The sequence below is a fragment of the Tympanuchus pallidicinctus genome, unplaced genomic scaffold (genome assembly GCF_026119805.1).
Source record: "Tympanuchus pallidicinctus isolate F22 unplaced genomic scaffold, pur_lepc_1.0 scaffold7, whole genome shotgun sequence".
Lineage (NCBI taxonomy): Eukaryota > Metazoa > Chordata > Aves > Galliformes > Phasianidae > Tympanuchus > Tympanuchus pallidicinctus.
In genome coordinates this window covers 2,345,652-2,369,365 of record NW_026294791.1, presented here as the reverse complement: position 1 = coordinate 2,369,365, position 23,714 = coordinate 2,345,652, and the positions used below count along the sequence as shown (strand labels likewise).

The 23,714-nt window shown below is 45.3% G+C and overlaps 2 protein-coding genes across 18 annotated transcripts in view; one reads left to right on the top strand and one right to left on the bottom strand.

Annotated features, from left to right (window-relative positions):
* Positions 1-1,068: 1,068 nt before the first annotated feature.
* USP1 (ubiquitin specific peptidase 1) lies at positions 1,069-12,016 on the top strand. 2 transcript variants are annotated; one of them, XM_052666816.1, is made up of 9 exons: positions 1,074-1,191; positions 1,389-1,596; positions 2,461-2,584; positions 2,939-3,046; positions 3,505-3,665; positions 4,188-4,906; positions 5,631-5,801; positions 6,813-7,014; positions 10,420-12,016. In XM_052666816.1, exons 2-9 carry the CDS (start codon positions 1,427-1,429, stop codon positions 11,147-11,149), a joined length of 2,385 nt encoding a protein of 794 aa, XP_052522776.1. In that variant the 5' UTR covers positions 1,074-1,191; positions 1,389-1,426; the 3' UTR covers positions 11,150-12,016. The 2 variants fall into 2 exon arrangements, with proteins under 2 accessions (XP_052522777.1, XP_052522776.1); XM_052666817.1 differs by lacking the exon at positions 1,389-1,596 and having other exon boundaries at positions 1,069-1,191.
* Positions 12,017-13,965: 1,949 nt separating this feature from the next.
* Positions 13,966-23,714, bottom strand: part of DOCK7 (dedicator of cytokinesis 7) — an 88,996-nt gene continuing 79,247 nt past the window's right edge. For 9 of the 16 annotated variants that reach the window (XM_052666780.1, XM_052666782.1, XM_052666784.1 and 6 more), the window contains 7 exons: positions 19,540-19,674; positions 18,540-18,629; positions 17,583-17,819; positions 17,035-17,178; positions 16,080-16,186; positions 14,960-15,127; positions 13,966-14,486 (listed from right to left, as the gene is read on the bottom strand). In XM_052666780.1, coding sequence (XP_052522740.1) covers positions 14,444-14,486; positions 14,960-15,127; positions 16,080-16,186; positions 17,035-17,178; positions 17,583-17,819; positions 18,540-18,629; positions 19,540-19,674 — 924 coding nt within the window. In that variant the 3' untranslated portion in view covers positions 13,966-14,443. Of the gene's footprint in view, positions 14,487-14,959; positions 15,128-16,079; positions 16,187-17,034; positions 17,179-17,582; positions 17,820-18,539; positions 18,630-19,539; positions 19,675-20,292; positions 22,567-23,714 lie in introns of those variants that run through there. The other 7 variants (XM_052666781.1, XM_052666785.1, XM_052666786.1 and 4 more) reach the window with 2 other exon arrangements.

The window sequence follows — 23,714 nt, the reverse complement described above, 5'->3', positions numbered from 1 at the left end:
AAGGAATGTTTGGATGTTGTGTTGAGGGATGTGGTTTAGTGAGAACTACTGGTGATGGGTGATGGTTGGACGGGACGATCTTGTAGGTCTTTCCCTTGGTGTTTCTGTGATTCTATGACTGAAACCTTTTGAAAATTGGGGTGGATATACAGCCAGGATCTGAGCATGGCTTAAAGTCAGTTATGAAACAAATCCTGCAAAATCTCTTGCTGATAAACTCAGACTTTTTTTGCAGGCGTTTTCCAGCGGAGTCACAGACATAATTGTGCCTTGGTGTGGGGGGCTCTTTGGGGGGCGTTAAGTCAGCCCAGTGCCTACAGGTGTCACTGCCACATGGAGCTCCTCAGTTCTCACATCAAAAGATTCAAACGTTTCTGACATCGTGGGGCAAAACCAAACCGAGCATCGTGGGATGCAAACTTCATGCATCCAGTTCGTAATTCCGAGAAGGAAACAAAGCTTGTGGGACTGCTATGTTGTATGTGGAAAAAAACACTGAGGCCGACGTGTTACTGCATGGATGTGGAAGAGGAGCGGACGCCGACCCCCAGCGGCGCGGTGCGACGGAGCGCTGAGAGGAGACGAGACCGCCCCGCCCCGCCCCGCCTCGCAGCGGCCGTTACTCAGCTCCGTTCGAACTGCGCCGCGAGGGGTCACGCGCCGCCCGCTGTGATTGGCGGAGACGGAAAGAGGCGGGACTACGCCCGGACCAATCCACCGCCGCGAAGGGGGGGGGTTACTTCTGCGCAGTGGTTCGGCCCGCCCGCTTCCCGCCCCTCCCCCTCGCGAGCCCTGGGCCCTTGGCCGCGCCGTTAGCGGCGCCCGCGCGCGCACGGGTAGGACCCCGCGGGCTGCCCGCCGTGCTGCCTGACGGAAGCGGCGGACGGGCGGCGTCGGTGCCGCCGATCGGGCCCTTGCCGTGGCCTCTCTCGACCCGCGCGAGCCGCCGGGAGGCGGGCCGCCGCCGGCCGCCATGGCTCTTCGATCCTGGCGAGCGCCGTCCCCGGCTTCCGCTCCGGCGTTTGTGCGAGGCGGCCGCGGGCGCTTGGGCGCGAGGAGGGCTGCGGGCGAGGGTCCTAACGGCGCGGAAAACGCGCCAAGTTTCCCGTGGCGGAGCGAGCGGCGCCGGGCCGCCCCGTGCGGTCTCCATAGCAACCGGCGGCGGCCCCCGGGCGGAGGCACCATGTAGCGGTGAGGAGAGCGGCCGCGGTCCGCCGGTCCGTGCCGGCCGGGCGTCGGGAGGGCCCGGCCCGGCGGCCTGCGGGGCGGTGGGGCCACGAGGGCGGCGGGGAGGGAGCGGGGCGGCGGGCGGAGGGGTGAGGCGGCAGCCAGGGCCGGGCGAGGCGGCGGTGACGCCGTGTGTGTGCGTATGTGTGTGTGTGTGGCAGGTGGCCGCCCCACGCCGCCCGCCGCCGCCCGCCCGGAGATGCCGGGGGTGCTCCCGAGCGACGGCAGCGCGCCGCCGCGGGGCAGCCCGTCCAGGAAGAACCGGCTATCGCTGAAGCTTTTCCAGAAGAAAGAGGCGAAGAGAGCGCTGGATTTCACCGAGCCGCCGGAGAATGAGCCGAAGGGCGCGGAGCTCCGCGGCGCAGAGATGTACGTAGGGGTGCGGGTGCTGCCCGTTGGGATCCCGCTCTGTGCCTGCTGCCGTTTCCCTCTTTCCCGGCCGAGGTTGCGGTGCCGCGAGCGTTCCGTTGGCACAAAGTTGTGATGCTGGAAGAAAGTTCTCTTCTTTCGATCGTGCCGAGTTAGTTAAAGCGTGTTAAAATGCAACTTGTGGTCTTAGTGAAAGGATATTGGGCGTTCGGGCTGCTCCTGGCGTGGCTGGAAGCGGCAGTCCCTGCTGCCACACAGCGAGCTTCCCGGCCCTGAGCGCCTATCGGCTCTGTTCAGCACAGCCCGGGGGGGAAGTTCCACTGGGGAGAGGAGAAATGGCCTGATTATAGCGAGGTATGGTGGTGAAGGGTTTAAGGCCCGGCTCTGTTGTGTTACCAGAGGGTCGTTGGTTCGGTTGTTCAGCTGTTTATCCTCTTGGTTCAGTTATTCAGCTGTTTATCCTCTTGGTATGTGTCCAGTAATGAAGCAATGTGGATTTGGAGCAATGGGAAATAAGCAGTGGATGCTTTTTCTTGATGCTGTCTTGCGAATGAATGAAGAGTGTGCGAAAGTAGTTGAAAGAGATCTTAGATGAGTTGTTCAGTCAGGCTCGTGGGCTGTTTCGTAGGGCAGGCGTTGGAAGTGCATGCAGTAGTAAGTATGTGCTCCTGTAAGCCTGTCAGATTGCTGGAGGAGCCCCAAGGAGACTCAGAAACACTGTGACACGGTTTTCATCTGGGTATTAATCATTAATTCTGTAAGCTGTCTCCTTATCTTCCATAACCTACATGGTAGAGGCTAGGAGAGTTGTGTGTGTGTGTGTGCCAGGCAGATCTCTTATGCTTTGTTTTCTCTGTTTGACAGTGACCAGGTTGTTCCTGCAGCACAGCCTCCCTCACTTGTCAGCTGTGAGAAGAAGGACAACATGTTGCCCTTTGTGGGCTTGAATAATCTTGGCAACACCTGTTACCTTAACAGCATTCTTCAGGTAAGATCACATTCTGGGGCCTCAAAAAATATCACACTGTTCTGCTTTTGTGCAAGTGGATGGGTTTCCTAGTCTGACATTATAGAGGAGATGTCCGGATGTTGTACAAAGGGAATCTAATTACAGCGAGGGGAAGAAAAGTGATACCACAGGAAGTGTGTGCACCATAGATTGCTGTGATTGAGTCATCTGTCAGTTTACATACTCGGGCCACCTCCCTGCCATGAGTAATCCCATGTACTGTGCAGCAGCAGCCTTGGGAGATGCAGAGCTGGCTGGGTCCTAAGCATGGAGATGTAACGTTGAATAACTGGGTTTACCAATTGTTGTCTTGTTTTCCACTGTTGCTTCTAGGTATTATATTTTTGTCCTGGTTTTAAAACGGGAGTCAAACATTTATATAATATCATTTCAAAGAAGAAAGAATCGTTGAAGGATGAAGGAGAGCTAAAAGCAGAAAAGGTAACACATCTCAGTACACCTCCATTTCCATGTAACAGTGCAGGTGAGGCTGTGTGCCAGGAAGGTTCTCAAAATTGAACTGTTTTCTTCTGCTCTTAAGAAGTTGGGCAGTGTTGTTTTCTGTACTATTTCAGGTAAAAAAAGGTTTGAGTAGTTTTAAACTTGTGTTCAAAGCATCTGTAAACCTGTAAGCACAAGGCTGAACTGGTTTAATTTCCGTTAAAATTACCATACCTTATGTCTGCGGGCAAAGATAGCTTGGGCTTTTAAAGTTCATACTGTGGCTTTCATGTTTCTTTTCTGCTGTCGAAAGAGCAGTGTATTGATCTAAACTCACCTGTTTCCCATTGTGGGGAAAAAAGAAATCTGTCAAGTGTTTGTTGGATAACTAAGTGGGGGCTACTTGCCATAACTGCTTGTTAGACACAAAGCTGCACGTGTCTTCATTCTCATTGCAGGGAAATTGTAAAGAAGATCCCCTGGCAAGTTATGAACTGATCTGCAGTTTGCACTCGTTGATTCTTTCTGTTGAACAGCTTCAAGCCAGCTTTCTTTTAAACCCAGAGAAATACACTGATGAACTTGCTACTCAGCCACGAAGGCTGCTGAACACCCTTAGGTACAAATTATCTCAAACAAACACCAAATCTTCACCTAAAGTTTTGGCATCATTATAACAGTACAGTATGGCAGGAGAGAACTGGGTGGGAAGGGAGAAGATAATTGTAGATTTGGGGCATTGTTATGTGATTATACAAAGGAAGTTGTACATTTCAGAGGAGGAGGTTTGTGTTTATTGCTGCCTCTATGGTATCATAAGTTTGGAAGTAAGTTTAGATTTTGTAAGAATAGAATTGAAACCCAGCAGTAGATTTTAAGCAGTACTTCCTCTGAAGTATTTAAGCATTCTCATTGACTTGAGAAGTACCACTGCTGGGTTGCAACTGAATGCATGTTTAAATGCCTTTATGTTTAAGGCTGTAACTGCCTCCCCATGGGTATTTGTGCCAGAAAGGGCTTCTCTTTAAATGCAGAGAGGATTCCCCCCCTGCTTTTATAGCAAAGGTTTCCTAATTTACGTCTCTGGCCACGTTTTCTAGTAAAGATCAGCTCATCTTTGGTACTTATTTACCTTTAATAGAGAGCTCAACCCTATGTACGAAGGCTACTTGCAGCACGATGCCCAGGAAGTTCTGCAGTGCATCCTTGGTAATATTCAAGAAACGTGTCAGCTACTGAAGAAGGAAGAACTGAATAAACTGCCCTTGGAAGAGCCCAAAGCTAAAGTGGAGGAAAAAATCAATCAAAATTCCGAGAGCAATGGAACTGGCCACTCTGCCGAGGAGGAGGAGAACACAGCAAGTAGCCACGGGGGAGAGGTGGCTGAAGATAAGCTGCCCAAAGGAAATGGGAAGAGAAAAAGCGATGCTGAAGGTGGCAACGCAAAGAAAAAGTCCAAAGTATCGAAAGAACAAATTGCAGCAGAAGAAAATCAAAGACAAACCAGGTCAAAGAGGAAAGCAACGGGGGAAAAGCTAGAGAATCAAACTGATGCCACTGCCAAGTGTTCCACTGAGAACGAGAGCGCAAAGCCAACACAGAAGAAGTCACGACTTAAATTAAACTGGTTAAAATCCTCGTGCAAACAGCCAAGTATTCTGTCCAAATTTTATAGTCTGGGGAAGTTAACTACAAATTTGGGATCCAAAGACCCGGTGAAAGAGTACGATGACTGTGAGCTTGGAGAGTCGTCTGCCAAGTGTGAAAATGGTAACGATGTTAAAGAAGGTGGTCACGAACCAACATCTCCTGTGGAAAGCCATAGTGAAAAAGGAACTGAAAAAGAACCAAAAAAGGAAGGTTGGTGAACAAGTGAACGGGCTTAAAATTAGCATGGTTAGGAAATTACTGTGCACTGGAAGTCAACCTTCAGATTGCATTGCAAGCAGAGCTCTCTAAGCATGGAGTTACATTTTCAGGAATTGAAAATTATTTTTATGAATTTATTTTTGCATGTTTGTAACTTTCATTTTATACCTTCACTTGTTTAGCTTAGATTATAAAAGGTCTTTTTCTAACATCGTGTAATCGCTGTTCAAGGTAAAAAAATATTACCAGGTTTATATTCTCACTAATATTCTTACTAATGATTGTCATCTCTAGAAATAGGAAGGGAATTAAAAACGTAAAAGAATGTTATTTAAAGGAGAACACAAAATGAAATCCTACGGGCTACGGATTTGTGTCCTTACAAGCAGTATTCTGTCTGTAGCTCCCTATTGTAGGATGTAGGCAAAGTGGCTGACAGGTATGGATTTTGTTAGTGTCAACAGGAGAACACAGCTCTTGAGGGAAGGGGTGCAGTAGGGCTTTAAGGCTCCTTCCAGCACACCTGTCCTGTGATTCTGTGATGATTCTATGCTGATTCTCTGATACTCCGAAAACCACACGTGATGAGCAGCTTTTTGGAATCCCTAAGGCACTGTGTCTGTAACACTCGATTTGCCATGAACAATAGCCAGGTTTTTAGTATCTTTTGAATAAAACACACGTTGGTAAGTGATCTGGCATATACTTTCTCTAGGTACAGAGTTGGCTGTTTTTGAACTAGTGGAGAAATTGTTCCAGGGCCAGTTAGTACTGAGAACACGATGCTTGGAGTGCGAGTGCTTTACTGAGAGAAGAGAGGACTTTCAGGACATCAGTGTTCCGGTGCAAGAAGATGAACTTTCTAAAAGTGAAGAAAGTTCTGAAAGTAAGTATCAAAAAGGGGGATTGGTGTTTCTGCTTCAGATGGCTGTAGAGGGAGGACAGTGCTGTGTTTATCAAGGAACACTGCTCTTGTTTGTGCTGGTTAACACCAGAGGTTGTTCTGTTATCTCTTGTCCTGATTAACTTCTGACTTTGCAAACACAGCACTGATAACATAGGTGGATCCAGACTGTATTGAAGTTGCCTCAGGTCTCCAAAGGCAACAGGCAGCTTACAGTCCTTACTCATGTATGTGTTTTCCTGCTTATAATCAGGCATTTACTTTTTATCTGGGTCTGCCCTTCCCTGATAAAAGATTATTTTAAACTGAAGGATAAGTGGAAGAAATACTTGCGTTTTTCTTAAAATAAATGAAATTTACTTCAGGAATTGATATTTTTCATTACTTCTGGACTTACTTCTTGCCTTAACACTGTGGGAAATGTCCCCTGGTGTGTTCCACAGCTGGTAGTGATCCATACTTAGTTTTAAGATAAGCAGTAAGTGCAGCTGCAGTTACATTGTGATGTTCTGAATTCTAAATAAATCACCTTTAGTCCTCGTGGACTTGATTCAGAGCAGCTCCCACTCCTTTTGCCTTCCCCACTGACCTCATTAATGGGGAGGCTGTCAGGGGGGTGAGATGCAAGAAATGGAAGGGAGCTGCCTGATTATTTTGGAAGCTTCCTGTAGGGAATAAAATCTTGGTCTCAAACACATGTGCCTTATTTCTAGACGTGGCAGTGGGATCAGTACACACATCTTGAAGACAAGATTTGGGAAGCCTGTATGTTATAAGTAAGCGTATCCATTAAGTGGTGCCTGCATCCTTTCCTGAAATGACTGGGAGAGCTGAGTGCACTTTGTTTCACACGTACTGGGGATTCTTTACGGTGTTGTTAGCAGTTATGGAACGCAGCAGAACTTGATGCCATCTTGTTTTGGTTTTATTCTGGTGGGATTCCTTGGAAATGTAAGTAATAGCGTATCTGTGAATGTAATGATTCTCTTTCAGTTTCTCCAGAGCCAAAAACAGAAATGAAGACTCTGAAGTGGGCAATTTCACAGTTTGCATCCGTGGAAAGGATTGTGGGAGAGGACAAATACTTCTGCGAGAACTGCCATCATTACACAGAAGCAGAGCGCAGCCTTTTATTTGATAAAATGCCTGAAGTTATAACAATTCATTTGAAGTGCTTTGCTGCTAGTGGCTTAGAGTGAGTATGCCAATACACTCTATTACTAAACTGCTGTGGGAAGAGAAATCTTGTACTGGAAGTGTATGGGACCTTTGGCACTTGACACATAGCAAATAGGAGTTCAGTGATTAGCTGCAGGGCGCTTTAGAACAAGTTCTACTGAGGTCAGCATCAACACGGTTTGTGAAATAGCTTAATATAATCCTTGAATATAGTTACTTTTTACGGGTGGTTTGTTATGATTTGTTGAAAGTGGAATTAGTAGCGGTTGTTAGGAGTATCTTTCTGACAAGGCAGAAGGAAAACTTAATCTCTATAAGGGCTCCTTCCCTTTCTTCCCACAATTTCAGGATTGTAACATAGAACATAGGTGGTTTAGTGTAGTAACACTCACAACAAGCAGAGCAGAACAAGCCAACTAGGTTGTGCACCTGTCAGAAGGTGTCACGTTGCTACTGAGTAGCTTTGATGCCAGATGGAGTGGCTGTGTGATGAGGTTATTCAAAAAATACAACTCGAGATGCTCACTGAGAGAAAACCTGGCTGTTCTCTTCACTTTGTTCCTACATCTGCTGCTGTGCTTCTATGAGAAGTACCTGGAGCTTGCAGGTTCCCTAGCAGCATGCTGAGTTGCTTACCTCTCCTGTCCTGGCAGCCTTCAAATCCTTGCTTCAGAAGTCCAAAACCTGTATGCAGTCTCTTGTGGTCTTCCTGTGCCCTTTACTCATGTCCTGCATTTCCAGCCAAGTGCTGGCAGCCAGAGGTTAAGGAAGTCAGAGTGGACAATCAGACACAGTCCTGGAGACAGTGATGAAGCTGAAACTGTAGAAGATTGCTTCTTGGTTTTTGGCTTGGACATTTTACTCTGGACAAAACAGTGGCATGTCTGAACATCTTGATTTGGAGTAATAAAGCACCGCTGCAAATCAGGTGGAGAAGAGCCAAGGATAGTAAACAAAAACACTGTAGCACATGAAGTTACTGCTGTTACAGTGTGTTTGGAATTGAAAGCTTTGATGGAGCTTTCCCAAGTTTGCTTAGGTAAACTGGTAATGTTTATTGTAACAATACTGATTTCCCCAGATGAGACTGCAGTAGTCTGTCCTACAAGCAGTAACAAACTCTTCTTGCCTTAAACTAACATTCTTCAACTGAGAATGTTCACATAACTGTTCTCTGTTGGAAACCTCCTCGGTTGTGATCTACAGAGTTTCAGGACAATTGAGTTTTAAATAAGAAATGAAACAGAAAGCGCTGATAAGTAAATGTTTGCTGTTGGCAGGGCTTTGCTCCCTTATTAGAGGGTGGTTTGCAAAGTGATTCTTTAACAATAAAGCAGCCACTGTGAAAATGTGCTAGCCTGGGGCTGAGTAATTGTTTGGGGAGGGCGGGGAGGGAAAACACTGGGACTGGCTGCAAACAGACCTGAGCTCACAAGAGAGCCATGAAGTGAGAGGTAGCAGGCTGTGTAAGGTGGTTCACTGATCGGTTTTTCCTCTTTTAATAACGTCTGACCCTAAAGTTTTCTAGTTGCACTTGCTAATTAGCAAGAGCAATGCTGATACCATTATGAATCTGTATTTGGGTTGTCCAGTGTCTTGTGGATTAGGATAGCTGCAATAAGATTGATTTACGCCTTCAAGGTCTGGGATAATGTGAGGCACTGATTCAACACAGTAAGAGAAATTCCACTGATTCATAGCTCCAAAAGGCGGAGTTGCAAAGTTGCTTTTGTTGTGTTTGAGCCAGAGGAGGCAGGGCACTTGGCACGCCATTCTTGTCTTCAGATTCTTATTAAGAAGATCAAAAGCTAACGTGAAAAGATAATGTGAGAAGATCTCTCTTATTTGCTCCTCTTCAAATTTTTCTGATGCTGGGTCTTGTCCAGAAGAAAGGTAAAGCCTGCTTGCTAATGCTTTAGGGTAATGTAGTTGTCCTGTGAGCTCCACTGGACCTGGATTTTTGATCCTGGAGCATCTGTAAGCGATTCCTGTTCCTTGACTCCTCTGAGTACCTCTTCCTGCCTTTCAGAAGACTCACACTGTATTAATTCTGATGATACACCCTTCTGTTTCTTTCGGTGCAGTGAAATGTTCATGGTGAGCCTGCACCTAAGGTGAGGAGGGATTGGAATTGATCAGACTTGAGTGACTGAGCGCATCTGTGCACGTCTACGTGCATTTGTGTACAAGGGTTTATGGTGGTGAACATCAGCAAAACTGTTAAAAGCATGGCAGAATCAAGATCAAAACCCTGTAAAACAAAAGTAATATCCTGTGACTTCAGTAATGTCCTGTGTTTTCCTGGGATTAAAAGTAGCAACCGTGCCTGCTGTAGGGGGCCTGCTTTGCAAGGGGGCTGGACTCACTGATCTCTGGAGATCCCAGCCCCTACAACTCTGTGATCATCGTTTCTCACAGTAAAGCGTAGGTTGGACAATTGTAATTAGCTCTTTGTAAGCTCAGGTTTGGTTTGCATTCTGCACTCTTTTTCCCTATAAAATCTTTACAGCTGAGAAAGACTGAATCTACTGGGACCTGGGACTGAATCTACTGGGACACCATCATTAAATAAAGAGGTTAATTATGTTGGGCTGATGCAGTACATCAATCACATAAGCTCAGGTTATATGCAGTAATGCAAAAGAGGTGATGAAGTTCCAACACCTCCGAATTCTTCAAAAGTTCTTTATTACAATGAAAGGACTTGAAACTTTTCTCCTTGTGTATTTGTGAACTATGAACAATTGTTCAATAGCTGTGGAATACAAGATGCTTTCCCCAACTAAATCAGGTAGAATTGTTTAAAGAAACTGATTAAGGTAAGGCAGTTAATGAGAGGTTCCTGGCAATAAGTTACTAACTTAATAATCCTTAGGAATCTGTCACTTGTATTTACTACAGTAAAAACAGTCTTTGAGTGACAGCTAAGCTACTTGAAAGGAATAACAGAATGTATAGTTTTATTGCTATCTTTTTCTATAAACATGTGGGAGGAAGCAAAACAACTTGCTCTGTCCCTTGGATGTTGGAATGAATGTTCTCTGATCAGCAGGTCAATGTCTGCAAGGAAATGCAATCCCAGAAGCATGAATGATAACCATGCAATGAAGAGCTCACTTCTCACTACTGGATGCTTATTGTAGCTGGTAGTTTTCACAAAGAGAGTTTCTTATGTAGTGAAAACCCACAGCTATGGAGCTGTCATGTTTAACAATATCTTTACTTGTCAAAATGCCTTCAGTGAACAGGGCTGCCTGGGACAGATGCTTGCGATAAACAAGTAGAAATGTGAGCAGCTTCTCACTGCAGTTCTGCTGTGTGTCTCTGGTATGAGAAAGCAGACTCGATGCCTGGGCACTGAAAGCATTACGTGCTGCGTGCTGGGAGCAGCAAGGGCTCTAACTTTGTTTTTCTTCTGAAGGTTTGACTGCTACGGTGGACTATCGAAGATAAACACTCCCTTACTGACGCCGCTCAAACTGTCGCTGGAAGAATGGAGCACGAAGCCAACCAATGACACCTATGGCTTATTTGCAGTGGTGATGCACAGTGGCATTACAATTAGCAGCGGACACTACACAGCTTCTGTCAAAATCACAGATCTCAACAGCCTCGAGTTAGACAAGGGAAACTTCATCACCGCCCAAACGTGCGAAACGATTAAACCAGAGCCACTGAATGAGGAGGAAGCAAGAACTGTTGCTGAAGACTACGACAACGGTGAAGTCTCTTTCAGAGTCAATGGCAATGCGCAGCCAGGTAAAGTTCTGAACAAAAAGAACATGGAAGCTGTCGGACTTCTTGGGGGACAGAAGAGCAAGTCTGACTGTGACCTGTACAACAGACCAGCAAACAGCGAGAAGGTTCTCAATGTAGTTACTGAGAACAGAAATCCCGAGTCCGCCCCTGCTAACGGAAGTGTGGAGTGCAGCACTGAGCACGGCCATCAGAACGGGGTTGCTTTCAGTGGACTGGAAAACAAAGCTTTGTATGTCCTGCAGAGCCTGAAAGAGTACGAGGGGAAATGGTTGCTTTTCGATGATTCTGAAGTGAAAGTTACAGAGGAAAAGGACTTCCTGAATTCTCTTTCTCCCACGTCGGCGTCTACATCAACTCCTTACCTACTGTTTTATAAGAAAATTGTAGAGTGATACTGTATTTTGACTGTAAATATTAAGGACTCGCATACACCTGGTGTCTGGTTTGCATCAGAACTACTTGGAAGAAACAGATGTTTGTCTTTGAAGCTACTGGATCCTACATTTCTGCTCTTTGCATTGTGTAAGTGGCTCAACTTGAATTCATAAACCGTGACGTAGAACTTAACTCACCTAGTAACTTTTATGCTGGAGAATAGTGATATTACCTTTTAGAAATACCAGTTTGTATAGCTCCTAAAGGATGCCTACAATACACAGTAGTGGGGTTTTAACACAGCTCTAGTTCTCAGACATGCCTCTTGTATTATTAGCTTTTTTTTAATAAAAGTTATTTGTATTCATATTCTGGACTAAATGTATATTAACTAGCAAGTTTCATCAGAAGTTGTGTATTTTTGTAACTTGGGAAGTAATACTTCATATATAGTCCTTGAGTAATCTATGTGGTTTACTGACAAAATGCTCCTTAGCCAATTCTAATACTGCTCTGTGCATCTCCAAGCACAAGAAAAGAGTGTTCACGTTAAAAAAAGAGAACTGAACTTAACAGGAATGTTTGAATGGTCTAATTTGCATCTTGTTGCATTGATGTTAAATGGGCAAAGTGTGTAAATAGGTGTGATTAATAATTCCAAACAGAGAGTGTGTAGTGTAATTAAAATACTTTTGTACTTCCTAAGAAGAAAGCCCTTTAATATGCATATCTGTTTGGGTGGATTTGGAGTTTAGTGGTGAACATATAACAGTTAATTTGTACTTAAAGCTCACTGGAAGGTGGGAAAATGAAAACATTTGGCTTGATGCTTTGTTGAGAATGTATATATGAAATAAAAGAAGAACAATATGGTATGCATTGGAGATGACTAGATCAGACTTCTGTGCTGGGACAGGAAAGAGGGGACGTGGTTGGGCATCATTACCAAAAAAGGCTGGGAAAGTATCTGAATGAAAGAGATGATGAGGGAGTGCTTTAGAAAAGAGCATGCCCTGCTGTTATCTGGTTCTTGTATAGCATGCCCTGCTGGGAAGGGACCTGATGACTAGAAGTAAGGCTTGGAGGCAAGGGGAAGAGAAATGAGTTTACTGTGAAAAGAAATGGCATGTCTGACACAAGGTAGTAGAGATGAAACAATCCCAGGTCACATATTGCATGCTACAAGGTTAAGCAGTATCCTGTAAGTTGCAGAGAACTAAAAACTGTATGGCATGCAATGTGCTGGTGTCACTGCTGCACTGTATGGAATGACATGAAGTGCTGCTGCAGAGACAGATAAGGGAGATGCACAACATGTGAGTATGCCCTGGTTTTTAGGGTCTGTTTAAGCTTTTTCAAATACAAGATGACTAACTTACAAGGAAAGCCCTAGAACCCTGCACCTAGTTTATTCTCCAGTGCCTTGTTCTTTGACAATCTTTTATTACACTGTAACATAAACACTGAGAGAACTCATGAAAGTCACATTGGTGCATCTGTTCTGATGGACCTCTGCTTTTTGTACAGGTTTGATTTAGAGTTATGCAGCAAGGAAACTTGTGCTTCCAACAGAAAGCTGCAGTAAGGGCTGGACTCAACTCCTGCTGAACAGCTGTCTGGTAATTACTGCAGAGATGAATTACAAATGCCATGAGACACTGTAACCATACCAAATAATTTCATTGTCTAAAATGAGTATCCACATTAAAGAGAATAGCAAAATAGAACTGAAAGCTTACCTTGCCTGCTATAAATTGTTCCTGACTGCAATGGGGGGCTTGCTGAATTTCAGCCTGAAAATAAAAGTTATGTTGTTCCTACAGTTGGGTGAGGAAAAGGCATAAAGACATACATAGAACATGGTCTTTTCTTGTTGCTGGGATTTATTCAAAGGAAGCACTTACTTTCTGCCTTCCTGAAGAGCTAACTTGCCCCAGTGGCTGCTGTCCTACATTTAATGTGGCCCCAAAGACATCCAGCAACCCCTTGGGACTGTGCACGGCAGAAGCCAACAGAAAACCCATGTCAGGCTCCAAACTCCTACAACTACGGAACGGTGACTGTATAATTGTGTTTGCAACTTTAAGGGCTCCTGTCTGAAAGTTACATATAGTTTTTTTCTTGTTATTCTCACCAACATAGCAGTATGTTTTTATTTGTCACCTACGCATGCATATTTCTGTGTGGCTGTTTAGGTGTTTATGTAGAGTGAGCGAGCTGCAGTTAACCACTGCCCTGCCTCCCAAGGGACCTGCTTCAATGCGGAGGGGAAAAAAGACACCCAGACTGAGTGGCTGTAGGGTTGGTTCCAACTTGGAGATCAATTTCCTCGAAGTTCTGTGTCAGCCACCAAAATCACTGCCTTACAACAGATCCTTTCATCACACAATTAACAACGCGACGACTGCTGCCCATGTACGCTCATGACTCACTTCATCTACTTTATCATTTTGTTCTTGTCTTGAAATTAGTTTTTAAACTGAAAAAGGGCCAGAAGAAGCAGCCTAACTGCAAGTGGCTGAGTTGAACTGCACAGACACTACACTGGGTTACTGTAGTTGGACTTCTAGTTGGTGTGTGCAGTGATGGTGCTGGAATTCTCCTTCACAGCTACCAAGAGAGGTGCAGCACCAGCAAGGTGTGCCTTGATTCTGCTGATGGTGACAGCTGGAATTATTTCCCTTAGCAGCAATTTGTATTCAGTTACAAAGAAGAAAGGGCAGGAACAGTACAACAATCACAGCTTGGATAAGAAGTGTTAGTAAAGACTTACCTCGTTGTGAAAAGCTTCCCCAAGGATGGTGAGCTCTGAAGTCCAATTCAGCACAGGGAATTAAAGTGTAAACATTCACATATTTAATAGTACCATCAAAATAACCATCATCACTACATTAAAAACTTCAAAAATGCATTTGCGTATGGTCCTAATATAAATTAAATATATGAACTAAAAGTAAATAAATTTAACATTAGAGAATGCTATTATAAATAAAGGTAAATGCGTTAAGTGTACCTTTGAGTCATAAAAATGCCTTAAAAAACAGGTAACTTTACAGCTTATCACCAATACTCTGGATACCACTTGGATTTTTTTCTCAAACATGGATAAAGTAAGTCTACATTTGACAATTCAGAATGATTTGTTTTGGCCACTGAACACTCTGATGGAGGAGGAGGTGTGTGGGAAGTCCAGGATGAAGTCCAAGTTTTATTTCACAATAAAACTTCTTTGATTCCCAGCGCTGATAACAAGGCTCTTTCTTTTCAAAACCTTACTTTTAAGTGCTTTTTTATTTTGGTTTTTAACTCGTTTAGATATCCATTTTGCGAAGGCTCATCCTGCTGAAGGAGTCTCTGAGGGAGAGAAAACACAACGATGAGCTTGTGTTTTTCAGGGTCAGATAAGAAGCCTCTTCAGATGAGAGATACATAATTATTTCCAGTGTTTTCTACAGGAGAAGCAGCACAAACCCCCTGCACTCCTTAAAGATTTGCTTGGAATATCCCTATCACACTCTTTCCAAACTTCTCTTTTTGCAACGCTTCTTTCTCTTCCCCGTTGCTCTTTTCCTCTGACCAACACTTCCATGACAAGCTCAGAACCAGGGCCGTGTTCTCCTAAGCCAACTGAGGAACACAAGGGACCACAGCAAACACCACCTACCAGAACTGCCCGGAAAGGGACGTGCTCTGAGCTCAGGAAAGAAGGGGAGAAGGGACGGACTCAGCCAGAAGCCCCACATTAAGAACAGGTTTCACAAGAAGGTCAGACACCCCCTCTTTCCACCCTCCTTATCTCTGCAGAAAAAGAAAAAGCAAATATCCACCTGTGGCATGTGACTGGCAACACGGCCTTATACAACTGCGGGATCTTCCTGTTTATCAGCGGCTGCAGGGCTTCCTTTAAGCGGTGGTAATTCCGCTCCAGCTCCCGCTGGTATTCCTTTTGGTCCGGGCCGATCAAGCTCTTGTTCTTGCGCAGAGCATCCTCACATCTGGAAAACAAAAGCCTGTGAAACTCGGGCACGTAAAAAAAGGACAGATTTGTTAATAACACAACAGCTTTCGTTCTCCACTTCTGGGATGACGCACAGTATCCTTTTCTATCTTGTCTTTCGGGTAATAAAGACTCAGCTAAAGCAGCTGACCTCCGTGGGGAAAGGAGAGGGTGTCACGTTTCCAGTTTCCATTTCCAGAGTGGAAACTCCGTTTTTATTTCTGTTTCATTCTCCAATTACATTTATCTTTGCTGAAGAGAAATGAAAAGCCCATCTCCGCACAGTGCTTCCAGTCCAAGATTTAAAGACCTACTGTGAAGACAGACCTGTAAGATGTTCACTGGGGACTTCTACTGGGAAAAATGTGATTTAAACAAAGGGCATGAAGAGAACTCTAACATCACCACCACCTATTATATATGGAAAAACTACATTGCCACTGATCTGTCTGCACTGAACATTTCAATACGTATTCTTTTAGTTCTTCACTGCTTACAAAAGACACTGGCTTAAGACTGCAGTTTGCATTACTCAAGAGGAAAGTACAGCAGCTAGTATAGCTCCATGAGAGAATTCTGCCAACGTACTTCTACGTGGCTTGGACAAATTCACATCAGAACGAAATCAGACCTCCTGGCCCTGCCAACCTGTGAGTTCATTTGTGCCAGTGTGGCTAGCTGTGTTCTGAAATGGGAACACTTGGTCACGACTGAGCTGTGATCACTAATTCTTTCCCAATATTCAGCAAAGCCAAATGACTTCAGCACTTGACCTGATGGAAGTCACGGAGCAGCAGCACCAGAGGAACAGGGAGAATACAGCTGCGTATGGAAACCAGGCAGATGGTTGCAACACAAGCACTCCTCTCCCACACAGCCCCTGTGTCAGTGCTCCTGCCTGGCGCAGCAGTACTAAAGGCACCTGGCAGCTGGAAGACAACACTCCATACCTTTTCGTGAAGTCTTTGAAACAGAGCCGTAGTTTGTTATGATGCCTGAAGAGCTTTGGGTCGTTGGGTATTTCTGATAAGAAAACTTGTGCAACTTCTAATGGTCCCTTTAGGAGCAGAGAGAAAAAGTAAGTTTCTCAGCACTGTCACATCCACTCACTGCAGAAACTTCTTGCACATAGAAACATTTGTAAAATGCAGCATTATTTCCTCACAGCGTGCATCTTAAAGAACTGCAGCTGGTAGATCTGGCATAAATCACCAGACATCATGACTGCTGTGTGGCTTTAAGGCATTTGTAAAAATAAAACTCCGCTTTTGGAAAACAGGGTGAGAATGTGTGCAGATCCTGCATTTGTTTTCCCTTACAATGAATCCTGACAAACTCTGCAGAACTGACAACTAACTTTAAACAATGCAGATGGAACCAAGTCCTTGCCAGCACTGTGAACTCGGCCCAGAACTTGAAACTCCAGCCTTGTTTTTCCCAGCTTGTTCCTTAGTGGAGGTTTACTCATATTCGCTCAATTTTTCCTCCATGTTTCTCCACTCTTAGCTTCACTTTCCACTTTGTTCAAAAACCACAGCAGGACACAATCCCAGTTCCAAACACCAGTCCAGCTAACTGAAGGTGAAGCAATAAAATCTCATGTTTTTCTTTAAACAGGGGGAGGAGAAGCAGTCAGAAGTGACTGCAGATGCCAGGAAGGGACAGATAATGAGGGAGAAGGGCTATCTCTATCTACTCAGCCACTTCCCAGATCTAACCATGGTTTCAGGACTCTCAGTCAAATTGCGAAGTTACCCAGAGCTGCTCTAGACCCATCAGTGATCTTGAACACATTCCACACACTGAATGGTAAAAAAAACCCACAGTAATTTGGAAATAAGGCCCAGTGCCTGAGCAGAGCGATACACAACCCCACTTGTCTCCAATTCAGAAAATGGTTCTCACCTGATTCACTGTGGTACCTACTGATCCCTGTAGCACCATCTGCAGCATCTTTGGGTCTGCAGGGTCTTGGTGAGTTGCAAAAGCTAATTCTTGTGTTTTCTTCTGCATGTCCTCTATGGCAACTTCAATGGGTGTCAAAATGATCTAAGCAAGCAGCCAGAACACAGGACACTTGTTACGGTGGAGACAAGAGGCAGAGGACACCAACAGGACAGATATTGTGTGGCAGTACGAAGGGATGACAAGCATTGGAACTTGCTGCCCAGGGTGTGAGGTGGTCACTGTCCCTGGAGGTGTTCCAGAGCTGTGGGGTCGTGGCACTGAGGGCCACAGTCAGTGGGCTGGGATTGGGCTGGATGATCTTAAAGACCTTTTCCAACTCAACTGGTTCTACAATTCTATCCATGACTCCGTGCGGCTCTGGGGTTTAACTAAATGATGTACCAAGGTACATCATGCAGGAGTTTCACCAACATCTACTTCCCTTATTGTGTAATATTTCAAAGGAGAGCTGTGGGGATGTCTGCTGGGCAAAGTGCAGGCCTCACCTCCTCTTTGTGAATGACGTTTATCCTGGTTTTGATGTAAGGGAAAGCGTGGGACGTTGTCAGGATGGTTTTACGCTTGAACTGCTCGTGCAGCTCCCCGTGAGCTCGGCCATCCAGCGTGAAGGGCGTGCAGTACATGAAGCGCCGCAGGTTGTAGTTCTTGTCAAAGTAAGTTATCCTGTCCTTCATCTCATATGTGTCAAAGTAAGGCTCCACATAGGTAATCTGGATGTATGCCTGCAGGAAGGAATCCAGGTAAGCGCAGAGATGAGACGACCTCTACTCCCTGCGCTGCCATAGCCTGGTGTAACTCCTCTGCACAACTAGGATTGCTCCTTGCCTTTACTCAGAAACGTCACACTGATGTTGCTGGAGTGCCTGGTGAGTGCTCAGCACCTTCTGGACTAGATACAGCACTCTGCCCCTCTCCTCTGAAGCTCTTCACGTGAAGTGTTTCCTCCCTTTCTCTGCAGATAATACCTTCTTCTAAACTGGAGTCTTAATTTCCTAGCCAAGCTCCCATTATTTCTGTTACACTTAAAGGAGCTTAAAAGACATAGGACAAGAATGATAAAATGCTACAGCTGCAAAAAAAAAACAAAAAAAAAAAAACAAAAAAAAAAATACAAGGCCAGTGAATGGAAAACTCCCTTCCTTCCTTGCATTTCATAGAGATTACAGAGACAGGCAATTGCAGCCCGAGACTGCAGTGTCTCTTTGTCTCTTGACCTTCCCTTCTGCCAAGCCCACAGGACACATCACAGGGCAGGAAGGAAGCAGCTCATTCTGCACTCCTTTGCTGGGAAGATTTTCCCCACCTCTCTTCTCTGAGACATTCTCTAGCTCTCTTCATGGAAACATCACCTACTTGGCAAAATCCAGGGCAAGGATTTGGCCCACCATGTTCATGTACATTGGGGACCAGTTCTAGTGCTGACTCTGTACTCGTGTTCTTACCTTGTTGGGATCTAGTTTACATTTGTCCACAGGATTTGAGTCCTTGATCACTTCAAGCACATCTTCACCAAACCGTTCTCCATAAAATCCCTACAATCAAGAGCAAATGCACTGAGATACAGCATCATAGGCATCCATCAAAGGTGGGGGTTGGAGAGACAAAGGGGGAGGTGAAGCTTCAAATGCCTTCAAGCGCATCTGCACCAGGGCTGAATGTGATCTGCTGAACCTAGGAGAATTCAATCAATCGCATTCCAGGGCCAACAGGAAACAAATGAGCCTAACACCCGGAAAGCCAAGAGAACTCGGGAGCCTTCCAACTGCACACACGTGCTGCAGGGCTTTGAACAGACCTCTGAGCTCACTGTGTGTCTGTGAGCTCAACTGAAAGCTGGGGTCAATGCAGGATCTGCTTGGAAATCAGGTGCCGCGTCAGAGCGCAGCTCTGCTGGGCCGGATGAATGGGTCTGAACTCAGCTCCGTGCGCCCAGACCTCAGATAACACTGCTGCTTTCAGTGCCATGTGACAGCAACTGAAGCGTGAGCAACAACAGGAGAGCAGATCTATTCCAGCAATTAAACAAGGCCAGGTCTGAGGAACGAACTGGTGCTTACATTGGCACCCAAAGCCAAGGTAGATTTATGAGAGTTGCCTTCGCTTGCTCACAGCTGAAACAAACTTCAGACACCTGAGAAGCCCACTCTGGGGGCTCTGAAACTCAGCTTCTGTTAAGGGCACTGTCTCTAGGAGAAGAGGAACATAATGCAAAGGTGAGAACATGAGAATAAAAAGCAATGCTTTCCAACAGCTGGATTCTGAAAGCATCTCAGCCTTTTTTCAATCCTAAGTCATCCCACTGCACCAGGCAGCTGATGAGAAATGCAAACACTGTGAAAAGCCACAGATCTTCAAGTGATCATAGCAGGTCTGCAGCACTCATGATTTGTGAATGACAGATGGAAAACAGATAAACTGCAGTTCACAGAGAGATCATCTCACCTCGAGCCTATGGGAAATCTCAGCTAACTTCGTTATCGCAGGCTCCTTGTAAACAAACTCTTGCTCATCCAGGTCTCCAAACTTGGTTCCATAGAAACCGACCCTGAAGTAGGTGCCAAACATCCTCTTTCCATCCTAGGTTTGGACAAACAAAAGGTTGTTTCAGTGTGGGGACAAGCACAACCCAAGTGTGGCTGCAGGAGGGCTCCTGACGTTATGCAAACTCAAAAAAGAAATCAAAAATGAACCAAGAAAAAAATAGAAAGAAAGAAAGGAAAGAAAAACACACCTGGAACTCAGCATGAACACGCTTAGCAGCAGACACCGCAATGAAATTACAAACTAATGTGAGGTTATATGGATCAAGGATGACCATCAGCCCAACCCCGCAATGCCTTCTGCCACCCCAGGAGGAGCCTGAGGGCGTTGGATGTTGGGGAACAAAGGTGAGTTCCTACATTTGGGTATTACTTCAGGCCTGGCCCATAGCTGCCGACAACCTGCAGCACGCAGGGAGGACACAGCACACAAACACCCCTAGAGATGCCCTTCAGGGCCCCACGATCCACCCTGAGCTAACTGCAGGGTTGGGCTGATGTCCATGTCCAGGGCACTCACACACGCACACACAGCAGTGCTGGAACAGCGCACGGCCCTGGGGGTGTCACAGCCTCCTAGGGACTGACTGCCAGGATGGAGGGAGGGCCAAAGTCACTCCTGCTGAAAGCAGATGCAATTCACTGTGTCATGTACCTGCTTCCTTTTGAGCCAGTGGTGAATTTGGCCCAGAAATGCAACAAAAAGAAGAGAAACAGAAAGATTTTTGCTGGAAAGTAACAAAGAAAATCTGATTAAAAGAAAGAGGAAAAACACTTTAAAAATAAACCACACCTCTAATCTTGTTAAAACAATTCACTCCGCATGCACAAACCAGAAATGCTTTTCAGCAAGAAACTGTGAGATGTTCACCTTTACTCTCATGAGAACGTGTGTGCACAGCGCTCTGCTTTGGGTTCAGAGAGCACCTGTGGTGTCCTGGCTGCTGCACATGAGTCTTATCTGCTATTTATTTCTTATTTTTGCTATGGCAAAACTGATCTATTGTGATGATGGTGAACACGACCTATAGAAGGCAAGGAGTGTAAATAAGGATATCTCAGGAGAGCTCTGAAGCACTGCTATGGTGAGGTGCTGGCCTGAAGAACACAGTGGGCAATGCTAGTTTTTGGGGCGAAGGCTGCTGCCTGCCCCATGCTACAGAGGGCAGAGCTCAGCTGTGCCCAGCTCTGACCAGAACTGACCAGGATTTGGCCCTGTCTTTGGGCATGTGAGGTTTGGGGTACAAAGCATTTGCAGAACCTGGTTCCTACAAGGTAGGAGCCACACAGCCATCTGCACATCACTTCTTACAGCAGGTGTACATTTATGTTGCCATAAAAATATCAATAAGAGGGGAAGAAAACGCTGTCTATTATCATCTTTAATTAATAAGTAGTTCTGGTAGCATTTACTAAATGCATAAAATAAGAGCCATGTGGAACTGATAAGTCCAGGGGCTGGGAAGCCAGGTGAGATCCAGCCCCCAGTGCACGCTGCATCACCATGAAGTCCAGCTGCACCAAATTTCCCCTATCAATCCAGTTGCTGACATTCAGTTATCATGAGGACCTCATGGAGAAGGAGCACTGGTTGGCCCAGGTGGGACAGAGCATCTCCACCACACAGCCCTGAGCCATCAGCCATGGGCTGAGCGGTGACGGCTCCCCAGCAAAGGAAGCATCAAACCCTTTGTGCTGCCTTCCACAAGGCTTTGTAGGAGTGTCTTTGGAGTGAAAGGGTCAGAGGGAGGAGTGGAGCAGGAACGCCTCCATCCTCTTTGTAGAGGCAGTTTCCCAGTCTGAGGCCATGTCTGGCAATCTCAGCATGGAAACACTCCTCAGGTGAGCGAAGGCCCACAGGCTATTCCCTGCCCCTTGGGGACATTCAATAGCTGTGAGCCCCATGGGATGAGGAGAGCTCAGTTTCTTGCCTGGAGTTAACAGGAGACGGCTCTGCAAACCTCACTAGGTTGAAATTTAGCTTACACCAAAGTCTCTGGAATAACAGTACTGAAATGGAAACGTGTCACTTAAAAATACTCCATGGTCTTGTTTCTGAAAAGAGCTAAAATGCAGATACGAGGGAGAAAATATTAAAAGCATTTTATCTCCTATTATTTTTTGAAAAATAATAGGTCCTGGGGAGGAGAAGAGAATGAAGGTGAACACTGAATAGCCATCACAGAACCGGCAGAGCAGATAACAGCCATCATGACATATGAAGGTTCATGATTTGTTATTATGCATGGTAAATACCTTTCAAAATTGCTGGGAATCAAGTTTGAGTTATCTCTTGCATACACACAAAAAGCTTTGCCAACAAGATCTGAAAGAATCCAACATTGGAGTTCTGCTCTGCTTTCTCCACCAGCAGAGCTGCAGCGGCCTGCAGGCAGAGCCAGCCCCAAATATGCATGAGGGAAAGTGACTCCTTCATACACACTGTGCAGAATGCAAAATCCAACCATTTCTACTAAAGAAAGCATTCTCTTTTCTTGCCCAATTTCACCCAAGGTCCTTTGCAGCATTGCCAACTATTGTAACTCTTTCAATATGCATTTTTCAATATTTTTTTGTTTCTGGAGTGCTGCTGTTCGAGGCAACATCACTTTGTATGCTGAAAAAAACAAGCAAACAAACAAACAAAAAAAACCCACAAAAAAGGGATTCGATATTTATAAAACCAAGAGCAGAGCAGAGGAACCCACCACTCCAAAGGCATTGGTGCCACTTGGGACACTGAGGCCTATAGTTGGCAATGCTGCTTTTCCTGGGACACATGGGGTGTACCCTGCTGTTGGCATAGCTTGTTGCTACAATGAAACTGGGATTTCCACAGAGAAAAACAAAAAATAAAAAGGGGGTGGGGAGGGGAAGAGGGAAGGAGGAAGCAAAAAAAAAAACAACCAAACAAATCCACAAGTAGGAACTTACCACAACAGACAATAGTAAGAGTGGGGAGGAGGGTCAGCAACCAGGGCGATAGAGGAGAAAACAGAAAGTATTTAATTAGGGAAATTCCAAAAAACAAACAAGCAGCAAATTGGCAGCAAATAAACTTTAAAAAAAAAAAAAAGGGTGAGCATCAATCAAGGTATTTAAAAATAAGGAAAAAAAAAGGAAAAAAAACATGCAACAAATCTGAAAGCTACGAAGCACAAAGATCAGAAAAGTGTGGCAATGAAAGAGCACGATGACAGACGAGAACATAAACCATGGGTGTCTTTTACCATGCAATAAAACATGACTGAGTGATGTTAGAACCATAACCAATGACAGAATTTTCTTCAGGGGTCGATTTAGGGGCAGACTAATCAAGATAGATGCTCACAGGCCTTCACGTGCATTGGCTATTGGATGTGGATGGTTGACATTCCCGTGATGTACTCCAAGTCTCACCTGCTGGGACTTCTCACAGGAGCAAGCAAATGATTTACAGGGCCAGTCCTTCAATAGCAGGGGCTATTTTTAAGCTACTGAATTTCACTTCTTGCTGGGCCACAATTAAAAACCATCTTTGAGACATCATCAGCCCAAATTATTTGTCACACAAGTCAAAGAAACTTTGATCTTGGCCCCAGCTCAGACAGTGTGGGCTTAAATGCTCTCCTGTGATGGAAAGTTGGGGTGAGATGGCTCACACTGAGTCGCCTGATTCACAGAAAAGCAGAGACTAACCAGACAGCTGAAGTCTATGTGAATAATGCAACACTCATGAACCATTCAAAGTTTCTTCTGTGACTTCTTGACACTCTTGTACCAACTGTGTCAGCTGGGCTGGGCCCTCACTGATCCAACTGTCTGTGCTGGGTGCAGCACCAGATGAAGCTGACTGCTACGCTTGTTTCTAAGCCAACATGTGGTTCTCATGGTGTATCATTGCAGAAATGGGAACAACCAGCCTCTCCAAAAATGGAAGCAGCAAAACTGACTCCAGTTAACACAACTGAGCTGTTTTACTGCCAGATACAGCTACATAACAAATGGATTGTTCTTAAACGAACAGAATAAAGGAGCCTCTTGTCTGAGATACAGTTTGCACATGCGATAAACCAGTTTTGTATTCCAGTACCTCTG